Here is a 16,502-nt window from a genome sequence, read left to right as displayed (position 1 = left end):
AATTCTCTCCACCAGGCCCAAAATCAAAACCATTCTCAAGCCCAAAATCAAAATAATAAAGGCCTAGAACACCCACCCAAACCCAACCTAATTTTTAAAAAGCCTTCATACGCCAATGTTATTAATCCCGCTAATATTCTTAACCCAAATGCTCCAATTCCCTCGAAATCATTTGTGGATGCAGTTGCGGGAGTTTCAACCACCATTCCTCAAAAATCGATTTCCTTGGTCAAAGGCGAACCGGCTGTACATTTTTCGACTGCGGAAATTCAAACTATGGCGGAACCATTCAAATTATCTCTCGTAGGTAAATTTTCTTTTGGCCGACCTCCTATGGAATTAATTAGAAAATTTTTTGTATCTCTGGTCTAAAAGGAAATTGTCAAATATCTTTATTGGATTCTCGCCATGTTTTAAATAAACTTGCTTTAGAAGAAGATTATCCTAGAATTTGGGTGAGAAAGACATGGTTTATTAATGGGCGCGGCATGCGAGTCTTTAAATGGAGCACTGACTTCCGGTGTTCAGCAGAGTCTCCGATTGTCCCGGTTTGGGTTTCTTTACCTTATTTACCTGTGCACTTCATTCATTGTAAATCTGCTCTTTGCTCAATTGCTTCTACTATTGGTAATCCACTTCGGGTTGACCACGCAACGGCTTCGGTTAATCGGCCGTCTGTAGCTCGAGTATTAGTGGAATATGATGTTTCAAAGCCGTTATTACCTCGCATCTGGATTGGTGAGGGGGAGTCAGGTTTCTGGCAGGATGTGGTTTTTGAACGAGTTCTGGCCTACTGTAATTCTTGCAAACATCTCGGACATTCTGTGGAATCTTGTTATATTGCTAATCCGGAGCTTCGTAAGGCCCAGACTGCCGATGGGGTCCAGGACAGAGACAAGGGCAAAATGAAGAACTCTGATACAGTGATCCAGCCAAAGAAGCCTAGTACTCCCCGATTTGTGGTTACTTCAGATCACCGCACTCAAGGACCTAGTACTCAGTCTCCAGTGGACTTGACTCAGGGCCCCCCGCATGATGAGTCTCGGCCGGTGGGAACTTCGGCACCAGGAGCTCCCTTGGATCCCAGTGCTTCACACTCAGGTGATGTTACCACTATTCCCAGCGATATACCGGTGCATATAGCCGATCACGCTCAGGTTGGATTTAACTCACACTCCACGGATATTCCTGATTTTGACGATGGTGATGAGCATAGACGTTTGGGTTTATCTCGATCGGCTGAGGAGGTCCCCTCTGATTCTGACAGAGAGTTGGGTGACGAGGGTCGGTTTCTGACTGATTCTGAGGAGATTCATACCCCGGCCGCCCCAGATGCTGTTATTGAGAGCTTGGATAGTGTGCGAATTGCGAGCTCTTCTCGAGACTTCTCCCTCGTGAAGGGTCGTAAAAATTGTAACGATCAGAGGCGGCTGCGGCGCCGTTCCCCCACCCCTGATGATTAGTTCCCTCATATGGAACATTCGGGGGATTGGAAAAACCCCCGCCATCCGCAGATTGCGGAAATTGATTCGTATGCATAGGCTGTCTTTGCTTTGTATTTTGGAGCCGTTTATTTCGATGGATCGTCTTGAGGCTATCCGGGTGCAGCTTGGGATGGATCATGCTCTTTCTTCTCAGTCTGGGAAGATTTGGATTTTTTGGTCGGCTCCTTTCTCGGTGGAGCTGCTGCACGACATGGGCCAGGTACTCCATTGCCGGGTTAGTCACTCTCTCCTCCCTGACTCTGTGTTAGTATCATACATTTATGCTAGTTGTCTTATGGATGTTCGAGAGGATTTATGGGTTGCTCTTGAGTCCTTTGCCGATAGTCATGACCTCCCGTGGATCGTAGGAGGTGATTTCAATGTTGTTCAGGCTGTCTCGGAGATTTCAGGCGGCCATCCACAACCTCAGGGGGCTATAGATGCTTTTAATTTAGCATTGCTTGATTTTGGTTTAGAGGATGCGGGCTTTGTTGGCAGTCCGTTTACTTGGACTAATGGGCGCACATGGAGGCGGCTTGATAGAGTAGTCTGCAACGCTCGTTGGTCAGCTTTTTTCTCCGTTTTTCGGGTCTCTCACCTGAATCGTATTGCATCCGATCACTCTCCTCTTCTTCTGTCCTGGGATAGAGATACTATTAGAGGCCCTTCTCGGTTTAAGTTCCTCCATGTATGGCTTAAGCATCTGGGTTTCTTTGATATTGTGCGGCACTCCTGGGATGCTCCGGTAATCGGCGCCGGGATGAGAGCCTTTCAGCAGAAGCTTGTTCGATTGAAGCTCTGTTTGAAAGTTTGGAATAAAGATGTGTTTGGCAACGTCTTCTCTCAGGTTCAGCAGGCGGAGGAGGAGGTGGCGCAGAAGGAGAGATTATATGATATTTCTGGTTCCGCTGATGACAGAGCGTCTTTTTCTGAGGCTAGGGCTCGGTTGCAGCAGGCTTTGCTCCGTGAGGAGATCTTTTTGCGCCAGCAGTCCTGTGTTAGATGGGTCCGAGAGGGTGACTCTAACACCCGCTTCTTCCATGCGATGATTCGGAAGAAGCGTCAGTTATTTCATATTCACAAGATTCGTGATGATTCATCTTCTGAGTGGATTACTGATCCTTCTGCTATTGCCGACTCTGCTGTCTGTTCTTTTCGGAAGTTACAGTCAGGAGACTCCGGCCAATTCCAGCAGACTGATTTTGACATCATTCCCACCCTGGTGACAGCAGAGGATGATGTGGATTTATGTAGGGAGCCGGATATTGATGATGTTAGACGGGCAGTTTTTTCCATTGATCCTGAGAGTGCCCCGGGTCCGGATGACTTCTGCAGCAGGTTTACCAGTCTTGTTGGGACATCATAGGTCGTGATTTGCTAGATGCTGTTCTCGACTATTTCAGAGGTTCGGCCATGCCCAGGGGATTTCAGAGTACTTTTTTGGTCCTTCTGCCCAAGAAGGAATCTCCCTCCTCTTGGGTTGACTTCCGGCCGATTAGTCTCTGTAACGTGAGCAACAAGGTTATCACCAAGGTTGTCCCCCATTCTGCCTCGTATCATCTCCCCTACCCAGAGCGATTTTGTTCCCGGACGGGTGATTCATGACAACGTGATCCTAGTTCAGGAACTCGTTCACGATCTCAGCCGCCGTACCCGTGGGAACAATGTGGTGTTAAAGCTCGATATGGCAAAGGCTTATGACCGGATGTCTTGGCCCTTCATTCTTCAGATGCTTCGCTGCTTTGGGTTCTCGGAGCGTTGGATTTCTCTGATTCGGAGAGCAGTCTACGGCCCTTGATTTTCGGTGATTGTGAGTGGTGCCATTCACGGGTATTTTCAGTCCGAGAGGGGTCTTCGTCAGGGAGACCCCATTTCCCCTTGCCTCTTTATTATTGTTGCTGAGTTCTTATCTCGAGGTTTAGACCATTTGTATTCTCGGTACCCTTCGGTTAGGTACCGTTCTGCTGCCCCTTCTGACATTTCCCATTTGAGCTTTGCGGATGACATTGTTATTTTTGCAAATGGGAGTCGCTGTAGTTTACAGCGGGTCATGGATTTCTTGCAGCGATATCAGGCGGTTTCGGGGCAGTTGATTAGTCAGGCCAAGAGCAGCTTCTACATTGGGAAGTCGGCTCCAGCATCATGTCGGGCTATAGTTCACTCAGTTACTAGTTTTCAGTGGCGACAGCTCCCTTTTATTTATCTCGGGTGCCCGATCTTCACAGGGTGCCTCAAGATTTCTTACTTTGATGATTTGGTCCGGAAGGTCAGGGAGAGGATCTCCGGCTGGGCCAACCGCCTGCTCTCCTTTGGTGGGAAGCTGATTCTCATTCGCCACGTGCTGTCTTCTTTGCCTTTGCATTTATTTCATGTTCTCCGTCCTCCTTCGACGGTGATCCAGAGCTTAGAGAGATCGTTCACCCGGTTCTTATGGGGTGATTCAGAGGGGAGACGCCGGATCCACTGGTGTAGATGGCCGGCAGTCTGTTTTCCAGTAGATGAGGGCGGCCTCGGCATTCGGTCCTTCGATGATATGGCAGAGGCCTCTGAGATCAAACTCTGGTGGCGGTTCCGTCAGCAGAGTTCCCTTTGGGCTTCTTTTATGAAGTCCAAGTAATGCAGATCCTCGCACCCGGGTATGATACAGTTTCGCTATCCTGCCTCCCCTCTATGGAGACGCCTTTGTATGATTCGTTGTACGTCAGGTCCTCATGAGCGCTGGCTGGTTGGGCAGGGAGATTGTAGTTTCTGGTATGACTGCTGGTTGGGCTCATGCCCCTTATATCTTTATAACCCTGCAGCGGCTTCCTCGAGGCCGGTTTCTTTTTATTGGCAGGGCACAGTATGGGACAGAGGCAAACTGGAGGACATCCTGCCTACGTCTATTGTTGAGCAGATCTTATTGGTGCCTATTTCTAGTGGGGAGCCTGACTTGATTCGGTAGGACCTTAGCCCCGATGGCACATTTCATTTACGGACTGCTTGGGAGCTTATGCGGTGCACTAGGCCGAGAGATGAGGTTTATTCCATTATCTGGCAGAGACACATCCCATCGAGAGTCTCTTTTTTTCTCTGGCGACTTCTTCATGGTTTTCTAGCTACCGATGATGCCTTGTGCTCGAGGGGATTTCACATGGTTTCTAGGTGTGTGTGCGGTCGGGAGGATGAGACCCTTCGACACCTTTTTTTGGACTGCCCGAGGACCCGTCACATTTGGGGTCACTACCAGCGATTTTGGGGATGCGAGAGCTTGGTTTTATGTCTCCCCGTGCGCTGCTTCTCATCTGGAGACGTTGTGCCCCCTCCCGGAACCATCTTTGGGTCCTTCTGCCTTCCTTCATTTTGTGGCAAGTTTGGAAGGCCCGAAATGCTTACCGGTTCCACTCGCAGTCTTTTTCTACTGATGCAGTTATCTTTCAGGTTGGATCCGACCTTAGGCTTGCTGGTTCTGCTTTTGGTTTCAAGCCTCCCCAACTGAGGGGAGTCTTGGATTCCCGGTTTTTGGAGGGTTTGAGAGTCTTGGCTACCCCTAGGAGACCGATTCGATTAGTTGCATGGATCAGACCGTCTCCTGGAGTGGTCAAGCTGACTGTGGATGGATGCTCGAGAGGCAACCCTGGAATGGCTGCTTCCGGGGGCATCTTACGGGATCACCGTGGTGTTGCTTTAGCTGCATTTGGATCATTCCTGGGCCACAAGCCTATCTTATATGCTGAGCTCATGGCGATTTGTGAGGGTTTGGAGTTGGCTTCTCAGCTGGGCCACTCGGTTCTTGAGGTTGAGTCGGATTCTGCTACAGTGGTGTCATGGGTTCTCTCCCAAGGTCCAGTTCGGTGGGATTATTCGTATATTATGCGTCAGGCATGTCGCTTGATTTCTTCGGCTTCCATTCAGGTGAGGCATGTCCTCCGAGAGGCTACTTCTGCAGCAGACTTCTTGGCCAACTGGGCCTGCTCTCATAGATCTAGTCGGCGTTTCTCTTCCCCTCAGGAGCTGCCTAGAGGCTTATTGGGTATCCTTCGCACAGACGCCCAGTCGATCCCATATGTGAGACGATAGGTTTTGTCATATTTCATTATGTATTTCATTATCTCTAGGAGGTTTTGGCTCATGTCCCCCTCCTCTGTATCTCTATCTTTATCGGATTTATTTGACAGGTAGGGGTCCCGCCTAACCCCCCACCTTTTCATTGGTGGTTTTAAATAAAAAAAAACCCTAAACCCTAAACCCTAAACCGGGAGTGAAAAACGACATCGTAGTTTATTATTCTCCAGCTCCTTCGATTCCGTCACTGGAGAGAGAAGGGGGAAAAAGAAAAACCAAAAAAAAAAAAACATGAGGCCGATGCAGATGGAATTCTTCGGAGATATGGAGGATTAGGGAGCCACGGAAGCGATGGACGTTGACGACGTCGACCCACTGGAGATCTTCAGCGAGGGCGTCATCTCCATCGACAACAAGCCCGCCGACGCCGACTTTTTCAACAAGTTCGAGGACGATTTCGATGATGCCGACATCAATTAACCCAAACGACATCGTATCTGTGACCAATTTAGGGTTTTGCTTTTTTTTTTTTTTCGTTTTCTTCAGTCTCATCCGACACTTCTTTCTTGTTTGATATTTTCTGTTGGCAAAATACAAGGGAAACAAGAGCATATGTGACTGATTGATTATTAAATGCATATGGAGTTTGTTGGTTAAAAAAAAAAAACCTAAACCCTAAACCCTAAAAACCCTAAACCCTAAAAACTCTAAACCCTAAACCCTAAAAACCCTAAAAACCCTAAACCCTAAACGCTAAACCCTAAACCCTAAACCCTAAAACCCTAAACCCAAAAACCCAAAAACCCAGAAACCTAAAAACTCAAACCCCCAAACCCTTAAACCCTCAAACCCTAAACCCTAAACCCTAAACCCTAAAACCCTAAAACCCTCAAACCCCAAACCCCAAACCCCAAACCCCAAACCCCAAACCCCAAACCCTAAAACCCTAAACCTTAAACCCTCAACCCTCAACCCCAAACCCCAAACCCCAAACCCCAAACCCCAAACCCCAAACCCCAAAACCCTAAACCCTAAACCCTAAACCCTAAACCCTAAACCCTAAACCCTAAACCCTAAAACCCTAAAATCCTAAACCCTAAACCCTAAACCCTTAACCCTTAACCCTTAACCCTTAACCCTTAACCCTTAACCCTTAACCCTTAACCCTTAAACCCTAAAACCCCTAACCCCTAAACCCCAAACCCCAAACCCCAAACTCCAAACCCTAAAACCCCAAACCCTAAACCAAACCAAAAAACCCGGATCTGCTACAGTAGCGTTTTGGTACAGTGACATTTTCTCTCAAATTGCTACAGTGATGCCGGCGAGTTAATGTACACCACCACTTCCAGCACGTTGTCCTTTGAATTCCCTTCGATACTGCACCAAAACGCTATTGTAGCAGATCTGGGTTTTTTGGTTTGGTTTAGGATTTAGGGTTTGGAGTTTTAGGGTTTGGGGTTTGGGGTTTGGGGTTTGGGGTTTAGGGGTTTGGGGTTTGGGGTTTAGGGGTTTGGGGTTTCGGGGTTTTAGGGTTTAAGGGTTAAGGGTTAAGGGTTAAGGGTTTAGGGTTAAGGGTTTTAGGGGTTTAGGGGTTTAGGGGTTTAGGGTTTGGGGGTTGGGGGTTTGGGGGTTTGGGGTTTGGGGGTTGGGGGTTTGGGGTTTGGGGTTTAAGGGTTAAGGGTTTAGAGTTTAGGGTTTTAGGGTTAAGGGTTTCAGGGTTTTGGGTTTTAGGGTTTTAGGATTTTAGGGTTTAGGGTTTAGGGTTTAGGGTTTAGGGTTTAGGGTTTTAGGGTTTAGGGTTTTTAGGGTTTAGGGTTTAGGGTTTAGGGTTTAGGGTTTAGGGTTTAGGGTTTAGGGTTTAGGGTTTAGGGTTTAGGGTTTAGGGTTTAGGGTTTAGGGTTTAGGGTTTAGGGTTTAGGGTTTAGGGTTTAGGGTTTAGGGTTTAGGGTTTAGGGTTTAGGGTTTAGGGTTTAGGGTTTAGGGTTTAGGGTTTAGGGTTTAGGGTTTAGGGTTTAGGGTTTAGGGTTTAGGGTTTAGGGTTTAGGGTTTAGGGTTTAGGGTTTAGGGTTTAGGGTTTAGGGTTTAGGGTTTAGGGTTTAGGGTTTAGGGTTTAGGGTTTAGGGTTTAGGGTTTAGGGTTTAGGGTTTAGGGTTTAGGGTTTAGGGTTTAGGGTTTAGGGTTTAGGGTTTAGGGTTTAGGGTTTAGGGTTTAGGGTTTAGGGTTTAGGGTTTAGGGTTTAGGGTTTAGGGTTTAGGGTTTAGGGTTTAGGGTTTAGGGTTTAGGGTTTAGGGTTTAGGGTTTAGGGTTTAGGGTTTAGGGTTTAGGGTTTAGGGTTTAGGGTTTAGGGTTTAGGGTTTAGGGTTTAGGGTTTAGGGTTTAGGGTTTAGGGTTTAGGGTTTAGGGTTTAGGGTTTAGGGTTTAGGGTTTTAGGGTTTTAGGGTTTAGGGTTTAGGGTTTTAGGGTTTTAGGGTTTTAGGGTTTAGGGTTTAGGGTTTAGGGTTTAGGGTTTAGGGTTTAGGGTTTTAGGGTTTAGGGTTTAGGGTTTAGGGTTTAGGGTTTAGGGTTTAGGGTTTAGGGTTTAGGGTTTAGGGTTTAGGGTTTAGGGTTTAGGGTTTAGGGTTTAGGGTTTAGGGTTTAGGGTTTAGGGTTTAGGGTTTAGGGTTTAGGGTTTAGGGTTTAGGGTTTAGGGTTTAGGGTTTAGGGTTTAGGGTTTAGGGTTTAGGGTTTTAGGGTTTAGGGTTTAGGGTTTTAGGGTTTAGGGTTTAGGGTTTAGGGTTTAGGGTTTAGGGTTTAGGGTTTAGGGTTTAGGGTTTAGGGTTTAGGGTTTAGGGTTTAGGGTTTAGGGTTTAGGGTTTAGGGTTTAGGGTTTAGGGTTTAGGGTTTAGGGTTTAGGGTTTAGGGTTTAGGGTTTAGGGTTTAGGGTTTAGGGTTTAGGGTTTAGGGTTTAGGGTTTAGGGTTTAGGGTTTAGGGTTTAGGGTTTAGGGTTTAGGGTTTAGGGTTTAGGGTTTAGGGTTTAGGGTTTAGGGTTTAGGGTTTAGGGTTTAGGGTTTAGGGTTTTTTTTTTTTTTTGAAACCACCAAAGAAAAGGTGGGGGGTTAGGCGGGACCCCTACCTGTCAAATATATCCGAAAAAGCGATAGATACAAGGAGGGGGACATGAGCCAAAACCTCCGCAAGATAATGAAATACATAAGGAAATAGGAATAAAAAAGCCTATCGTCGCACATACGGGATCGACTGGGCGTCTGTGTGGAGGATACCCGATAAGCCCCTAGGCAGCTCCTGAGGGGAAGAGAAATGCCGACTAGATCGATGAGTGCAGGCCCAGTTGGCTAAGAAGTCCGCTGCAGAAGTAGCCTCGCGGAGGACATGTCTCACCTGAATGGAAGCGGAAGATATCAGGCGACACGCTCGACGGAGAAGGTAAGAATAATCCCATCGGACAGAACCCTGAGAGTGAACCCATGAAACCACCGTGGCCGAATCCGACTCTACCTCAAGAACCGAGTGGCCAAGTCGTGACGCTAACTCCAAGCCCTCGCAAATCGCCATGAGCTCAGCATATAAGATGGGCTGATGGCCCAGGAAAGAACCAAATGCGGCTAGAACTGCACCCCGATAATCCCGTAAGATGCCCCCGGAAGCAGCCATCCCAGGGTTGCCCCTCGAGCAACCATCCACTGTCAGCTTGACCACCCCAGGCGGCGGTCTCATCCAGGCAACTAGGCGAACCGGCCTCCGAGGCGGTACAAGAACTCTGAGACCCTCCAAAAACCGGGAATTCAAGACTCCCCGCAGTTGGGGAGGCTTGAAACCAAAAGCAGAACCAGCAAGTCTAAGGTCGGATCCAACCTGAAATATGACTGCATCAGGAGAAAAAGACTGTGAGTGAAACCGGTAAGCGTTGCGGGCCTTCCAAACCTGCCACAGAATGAAGCAAGGCAGGAGGACCAACATATGAGTCCGGGAAGGGGCACGAAGTCTCCAGGTCAGGAGCAGAGCACGGGGGGATAAAAAATCAAGCTGTCGCATCCCCAAAATCCACTGGTAGTGGCCCCAAATATGGCGGGTCCTCGGGCAATCCAGAAAAAGGTGTCGAAGAGTCTCCGCTGCCCGTCCGCACAAACACCTAGAAACCATGTGGAATCCCCTCAAGCACAAGGCATCGTCAGTGGCAAGATAACCGTGAATGAGGCGCCAGAGAAAAAAAGATACTCTCGATGGGATATGCCTCTGCCAAATAATGGAATAAACCTCATCTCTCGGTCTGGGGCTCCGCACAAGCTCCCAAGCGGTCCGTAAGTGAAAGTTGCCATCGGGGCTAAGATCCCAACGAATCAAGTCGGGCTCCTCACAAGAAATAGGCACCAATAAAATCTGCTCCACAATAGATATAGGCAGGATGTCCGCCAGTTTACCTCTGTCCCATACTGCACCCTGCCAATAAAAAGAAACCGGCCGCGAGGATGCCGCTGCGGGGTTAAACAAATATAAGGGGCAAGAGCCCAACCAACAATCATACCAGAAACTGCACTCGCCCTGCCCAACAAGCCAACGCTCGTGGGGTCCAGCCGTCTCGCGAATCGAACAAAGGCGTCTCCAAAGGGGGGAGGCAGGATATCGAAACTGAATAACACCCGGATGCACGGATCTACAGTACTTGGACTTCATAAAGGAAGCCCAAAGAGAACTCTGTTGACGGAACCGCCACCAGAGTTTGATCTCAAAAGCCTCTGCCATATCATCGAAGGACCGAATGCCGAGACCGCCCTCATCAACGGGAAAACAAACTGCCGGCCATCTACACCAGTGGATCCGCCGTCTCCCCTCGGAATCACCCCATAAAAATCGGGTGAATAATCTCTCTAAGCTCTGGATCACCGTCGAGGGAGGACGGAGAACATGAAATAAATGCAAAGGCAAAGCAGACAGCACGTGACGAATGAGAATCAGCTTCCCACCAAAGGAGAGCAGTCGGTTGGCCCAGCCGGAGATCCTCTCCCTGACCTTCCGGACCATATCATCAAAATAAGAAATCTTGAGGCACCCGGTGAAGATCGGACACCCAAGATAAATAAAAGGGAGCTGTCGCCACTGATAACCAGTAACTGAGTGCACAATAGTCCGACATGAAGCTGAGGCTGGTTTCCCGATGTAGAAGCCGCTCTTGGTCCGACTAATCAACTGCCCCGAAACCGCCTGATAGTGGCGAAGGAAATCCATAATCCGCTGTAAACTACCGCGGCTCCCATTTGCAAAAATAACAATGTCATCCGCAAAGCTCAAATGGGAGATATCCGTAGGAGCAGCCGATCGGTACCTAACCGAAGGATACCGAGAATACAGGTGGGTTAAACCTCGAGATAGAAACTCAGCGGCAATAATAAAGAGGCAAGGAGAAATGGGATCGCCCTGCCGAAGTCCCCTCTCAGACTGAAAATACCCGTGAATGGCTCCACTCACAAGCACCGAGAACCAAGGGCCGTAGACAGCTCTCCGAATCAGAGAAATCCAACGCTCCGAGAACCCAAAGCAACGAAGCATCTGGAGAATGAATGGCCAAGACATACGATCATAAGCCTTTTCCATATCGAGTTTCAACACCACATTGTGCCCGCGGGTACGGCGGTTGAGATCGTGAGCGAGTTCCTGAACTAGGAGCACGTTGTCATGAATTACCCGTCCGGGAACAAAACCACTCTGAGTAGGGGAAATAATCCGAGGCAGAATGGGTGACAGTCTCTGAACAAGCAACTTGGTGATAACCTTGTTGCTCACGTTACAGAGACTGATCGGCCGGAAGTCAATCCAAGAGGAAGGGGATTCCTTCTTGGGCAGAAGGACCAATAAAGTGCTCTGGAAGCCCCTGGGCATGGCCGAACCTCGGAAATAGTCAAGAACAGCATCTAATAAGTCCCGCCCTACAATGTCCCAGCAAACCTGGTAAAACCTGCTGCAGAAGCCATCAGGACCCGGGGCGCTCTCAGGATCAATGGAAAAGACCGCCCGTCTAACATCATCAAGATCCGGCTCCCTGCATAAAACGGCATCATCCTCCGCAGTCACAAGAGTGGGAATGGTGTCGAAATCAGTCTGCTGGAACCGCCCATCGTCCCCAGACAATAAATCCCGAAAGAAATCAACAGCAGAAGTGGCAACAGCAGAGGGATCAGTAATCCACTCAGAAGAAGAATCATCACGAATCCTGTGGATATGGAATAACTGACGCTTTTTCCGGATCATGGCGTGGAAAAAGCGGGTGTTGGAGTCGCCCTCGCGGACCCATCGAACACTAGACTGCTGGCGCATAAAAATCTCCTCACGGAGCAAAGCCTGCTGTAATCGAGCCCTAGCCTCAGAAAAGGAAGCTCTGTCATCAGCGGAACCAGAAATATCATACAATCTCTCCTTCTGAGCCACCTCCTCCTCCGCCTGCTGAACCTGAGAGAAGACGTTGCCAAATATATCTTTATTCCAAGCTTTCAAGCAGAGCTTCAACCGGACAAGCTTCTGCTGAAAGGCCCTCATCCCAGCACCGACCACCGGAGCATTCCAGGAGTGCCGCACAATATCAATGAGCCCCGGGTGCTTGAGCCAAACATGGAGGAATTTAAACCGAGAAGGGCCTCTAGTCGTATCTCGATCCCAAGACAGGAGAAGGGGAGAATGATCGGATGCGGTGCGGTTCAGATGCGAGACCCGAAAAACGGAGAAAAAAGCTGACCAACGGGCATTGCAAACAACTCTATCAAGCCGCCGCCAGGTGTGGCCATTAGTCCAAGTAAATGGACTACCAACAAAGCCTGCATCCTCTAAACCACAATCAAGCAATGCTAAGTTAAAAGCATCAATGGCCCCCTGAGGCTGAGGGTGACCGCCAGAAATCTCTGATACAGCCTGAACAACATTGAAATCACCTCCAACAATCCACGGGAGATCATGGCTATCGGCAAAGGACTCTAGAGCAGCCCATAAATCCTCACGAACATCCATAAAACAACTAGCATAAACATACGAAACTAATACTGGATCGGGAAGTAGAGAGTGACTAACCCGGCAATGAAGCACCTGCCCCATGTCGTGAAGCAGCTCCACCGAGAAAGGAGCCGACCAAAAAATCCAAATCTTCCCAGACTGAGAAGAAAGACCATGCTCCATCCCAAGTTGCACCCTGATAGCCTCGAGACGATCCACCGAAATAAACGGCTCCAAAATACAAATCAAAGACAAGCGATGCATATGAATCAATTTCCGCAATCTGCGGATGGCGGGGGTTTTGCCAATCCCCCGAATGTTCCAAATAAGGGAACTAATCATCAGGAGTGGGGGAACGATGCCGCATCCGCCTCTGATGGCTACGGAGACGGCGACCCTGCACGGGGGAGAAATCCCGAGAAGAGCTCGCGACCCGCTCACTATCAAAGCTCTCAATAACTGCATCTGGGGCTGGTGGTGGATGAATCTCCTCAGAATCAGTGAGGAACCGACCCTCATCGCCCAACTCTCTGTCTGAATCAGGGGGGACGTCCTCAGTCGAACGGGATAAACCCAAACGTCTATGCCTATCACCATCATCAAGGTCGGGGATATCTGTGGAATGTGAGTTAAATCCAACCTGAGTGTGGTCCGCTGTGTGCACTGGAATAATACCCGGGGAGGTAGAGACATCATCGGGGTGTGAAGCAGGATGATCCAAGGGTGCGCCTGGCGGCGAAGTGTCCACTGGCCGAGACTCATCGAGCGGGGGGGCCGGAGACGGATCTACTGGAGGCTGGGTACTCGGGCCCTGAGTGCGGTGATCAGAAATAACCACAAAACGGGTAGTACTAGGCTGCTGTGGCTGAATCACGGTCTCAGACTTCTTCATTTTGCCCTCGTCTCTGGACTGGGCCCCATCTGCAGGCTGGGTCTTGCGAAGCTCCGGATTAGCAATATAACAAGAGTCCACAGAATGTCCGAGATGTTTGCAAGTAGCACAATAGGCCGGAACTCGTTCAAAAACCACATCTTGCCAGAAACCTGACTCCCCCTCACCAATCCATATGCGCGGTAATAACGGCTTGGAAACATCATACTCCACTAAAACACGAGCTACAGACGGCCGATTAACCGAAGTCGTGGCGTGGTCAACCCGAAGTGGGGTACCAATGGCGGAAGCAATGGAGCAAAGAGCAGATTTACAATGAATGAAATGCACAGGTAAATGAGGTAAAGAAACCCAAACCGGAACAATCGGAGACTCTACGGAACACCGAAAATCAGTGCTCCATTTAAAGACTCGCATGCCCCGCCCATTAATAAACCATGTCTGTCGCAACCAAATTCTAGAATAATCCTCTTCTAAAACAAGTTTAATTAAAACATGGCGAGAATCCAATAAAGATATTTGGCAATTTCCTTTGAGACCAAGAGAAACAAAAAATTTTCTGATTAATTCCATAGGAGGTCGGCCAAAAGAAAATTTACCTACGAGGGATAATTTGAATGGTTCTGCCATTGTTTGAATTTCTGCAGCCGAAAAATGTACAGCCGGTTCGCCTCGGACCAGAGAAATCGGTTTTGGAGGAATGGTGGTGGACGCTCCCGCGACCGCATCCACAAATGATTTTGGGGTTAAGAATATTAGCGGGATTAATAACATTGGCATATGAAGGTTTTTTAAAAACTGGGTTGGGCTTGGATTGTTGTTCTAGGCTTTTATTAGTTTGTTGTTGGGCTTGGAAATTGTTTTTGTTTTGGGCTTGGTGGAGAGGGTTAAAAAGAGGGGGCTGTTGGGCTTGATGGAGAGAATTAAAATAAGTGGGCTGTTGGGCTTGGGCTTGGAGATTGGTTGGGTTATTTAAATGGTGGGTTCGGATTTGGTTAATGGTTGGGTGGGTTCGGGTTTGGGTATTTGGGTTATGGGCTCGGGTTGTGATGGGTGGAAACGGGTGGATATTAGGGTTTTGTGATGTTTGGGATTTTAGGGCCGGCTGGTGCGTTTCTTTGGCTGCGGCTGGGGAGTGGTCTGTCATGGGTGGTATTGGCTGGATGGGGGATGTTGATGTTGGAGGTGATGAGTTCGGCCGGAGAAAGGCGTCAACGGCCGCGGCGATGGATGCTGTCAAGGTGGAGATGAGCTCGGCGCGGCTGGAAGTTTCTACAGCTGCTGCCAACGTGGGTTCCGGGAACTGACAGTTGGGTGGCTGATTCAAGTCATCATGAACTGGTTCCCGAAGGCCAGGTTGGTCGGTAATGGCTGCTGGAACTTGCTCCGCTGCAGATCGAAGTTGCACAGGCCGCGGGTATGAGTTGCTCGATCCAGGAGCAGCAAGCAGAGGCGCGGCAAACTCATTGTTCTGAGCATAGGAGGGCTGGTTCAGATCGTCATGGGTAGGTTCCTCAAGGCTAGAGTGACCTTGGACAGCGACTGGAAGTTGCGCAGAAGCGATGTGGAGTTGCGACTGCCGCGGGCTGATGTTGCCCGATCCGGATGCAGCGAGGGTGGGCATGGTTAACTCATTGCATGGCTGGTTTGCAGGGATGGTTAGGAGTTGTTGAGCATCGCCCGAAGTGGGCAAGGTTGGTGGCACGGCATCCACCGTGGGGGGGAAAGGAACCCGTGAACTGGGTTTGGTTTTTGACTGGTTTTTTTTCGTTTTGGGTGGCCGGTTTGTGTCATGGGGAGGCAGGGAGGGCGTCGGCAGCTCGGATGTGTGCCCAGATAGTGCCAAAACGATGGTATTTTCCGGGAGGACGGTGGAGGAGGAAGGCCGAGCTTTTGAGTGGATTTGTGGGGGTAAAGGCGGTAGATCTAGGTTCGGCCGGTGAGTATGTTGGTCGCCGGCATGGGGGGGAGGGTTGGAGGGTGGCCGATCATCATCACCATCTTCCGGTGAGGCCATAATGGCCGGTCAAAGCCTGGTCAACGCGGGGTCAACGCTGGTCAAAGTTACATGAACAGTAACCAAAGTTGAGAGAGTTTTTTACTGTAGCAATAACGGGTTTTTTGGTTTGTTTTTTGTTTTGGTTTGGTTTAGGGTTTAGGGTTTAGGGTTTAGGGTTTAGGGTTTAGGGTTTAGGGTTTAGGGTTTAGGGTTTAGGGTTTAGGGTTTAGGGTTTAGGGTTTAGGGTTTAGGGTTTAGGGTTTAGGGTTTAGGGTTTAGGGTTTAGGGTTTAGGGTTTAGGGTTTAGGGTTTAGGGTTTAGGGTTTTTAGGGTTTAGGGTTTAGGGTTTAGGGTTTAGGGTTTAGGGTTTAGGGTTTAGGGTTTAGGGTTTAGGGTTTAGGGTTTTTAGGGTTTAGGGTTTTTAGGGTTTAGGGTTTAGGGTTTAGGGTTTAGGGTTTTTAGGGTTTAGGGTTTAGGGTTTAGGGTTTAGGGTTTAGGGTTTTAGGGTTTAGGGTTTAGGGTTTAGGGTTTAGGGTTTAGGGTTTAGGGTTTAGGGTTTAGGGTTTAGGGTTTAGGGTTTAGGGTTTTAGGGTTTTAGGGTTTAGGGTTTAGGGTTTAGGGTTTAGGGTTTAGGGTTTAGGGTTTAGGGTTTAGGGTTTAGGGTTTAGGGTTTAGGGTTTAGGGTTTAGGGTTTAGGGTTTAGGGTTTTAGGGTTTAGGGTTTAGGGTTTAGGGTTTAGGGTTTAGGGTTTAGGGTTTAGGGTTTAGGGTTTAGGGTTTAGGGTTTAGGGTTTAGGGTTTAGGGTTTAGGGTTTAGGGTTTAGGGTTTTAGGGTTTTAGGGTTTTAGGGTTTAGGGTTTAGGGTTTAGGGTTTAGGGTTTAGGGTTTAGGGTTTAGGGTTTAGGGTTTAGGGTTTAGGGTTTAGGGTTTAGGGTTTAGGGTTTAGGGTTTAGGGTTTAGGGTTTAGGGTTTAGGGTTTAGGGGTTTGGGTTTTAGGGTTTAGGGTTTAGGGTTTAGGGTTTAGGGTTTAGGGTTTAGGGTTTAGGGTTTAGGGTTTAGGGTTTAGGGTTTAGGGTTTAGGGTTTAGGGTTTAGGGTTTAGGGTT

The 16,502-nt window shown here is 48.7% G+C and overlaps 2 protein-coding genes and 1 pseudogene across 2 annotated transcripts; all 3 read left to right on the top strand.

The window, feature by feature from the left end:
- Positions 1 to 488: 488 nt before the first annotated feature.
- On the top strand, positions 489 to 1,463 carry LOC127902725 (uncharacterized). Its single transcript, XM_052442603.1, has one exon. The coding sequence runs from the start codon at positions 489 to 491 to the stop codon at positions 1,461 to 1,463; it is 975 nt and encodes a 324-aa protein (XP_052298563.1).
- A 115-nt stretch (positions 1,464 to 1,578) lies between these two features.
- Positions 1,579 to 4,101, top strand: LOC127902724 (uncharacterized). The gene is made up of 3 exons (XM_052442602.1): positions 1,579 to 2,822; positions 2,888 to 3,017; positions 3,325 to 4,101. Exons 1-3 carry the CDS (start codon positions 1,579 to 1,581, stop codon positions 4,099 to 4,101), a joined length of 2,151 nt encoding a protein of 716 aa, XP_052298562.1.
- Positions 4,102 to 5,707: 1,606 nt separating this feature from the next.
- LOC127902052 (small acidic protein 1-like) lies at positions 5,708 to 6,146 on the top strand (annotated as a pseudogene).
- Positions 6,147 to 16,502: the final 10,356 nt, after the last annotated feature.

The sequence above is a fragment of the Citrus sinensis genome, chromosome 5 (assembly GCF_022201045.2).
Source record: "Citrus sinensis cultivar Valencia sweet orange chromosome 5, DVS_A1.0, whole genome shotgun sequence".
In the NCBI taxonomy this organism is placed as follows: Eukaryota; Viridiplantae; Streptophyta; class Magnoliopsida; order Sapindales; family Rutaceae; genus Citrus; species Citrus sinensis.
This window is presented reverse-complemented; position numbering and strand designations above follow the sequence as displayed.

Coding starts and splice junctions, on each gene's coding strand:
- LOC127902725 (XM_052442603.1), top strand. CDS start 489: ATGCGAGTCTTTAAATGGAGCACTGACTTCCGGTGTTCAGCAGAGTCT.
- LOC127902724 (XM_052442602.1), top strand. CDS start 1,579: ATGGATCGTCTTGAGGCTATCCGGGTGCAGCTTGGGATGGATCATGCT. Junction 2,823..2,887: donor CCGGATGACTTCTGCAGCAG/GTTTACCAGTCT, acceptor CGACTATTTCAG/AGGTTCGGCCATGCCCAGGG. Junction 3,018..3,324: donor GCAACAAGGTTATCACCAAG/GTTGTCCCCCAT, acceptor GGGTATTTTCAG/TCCGAGAGGGGTCTTCGTCA.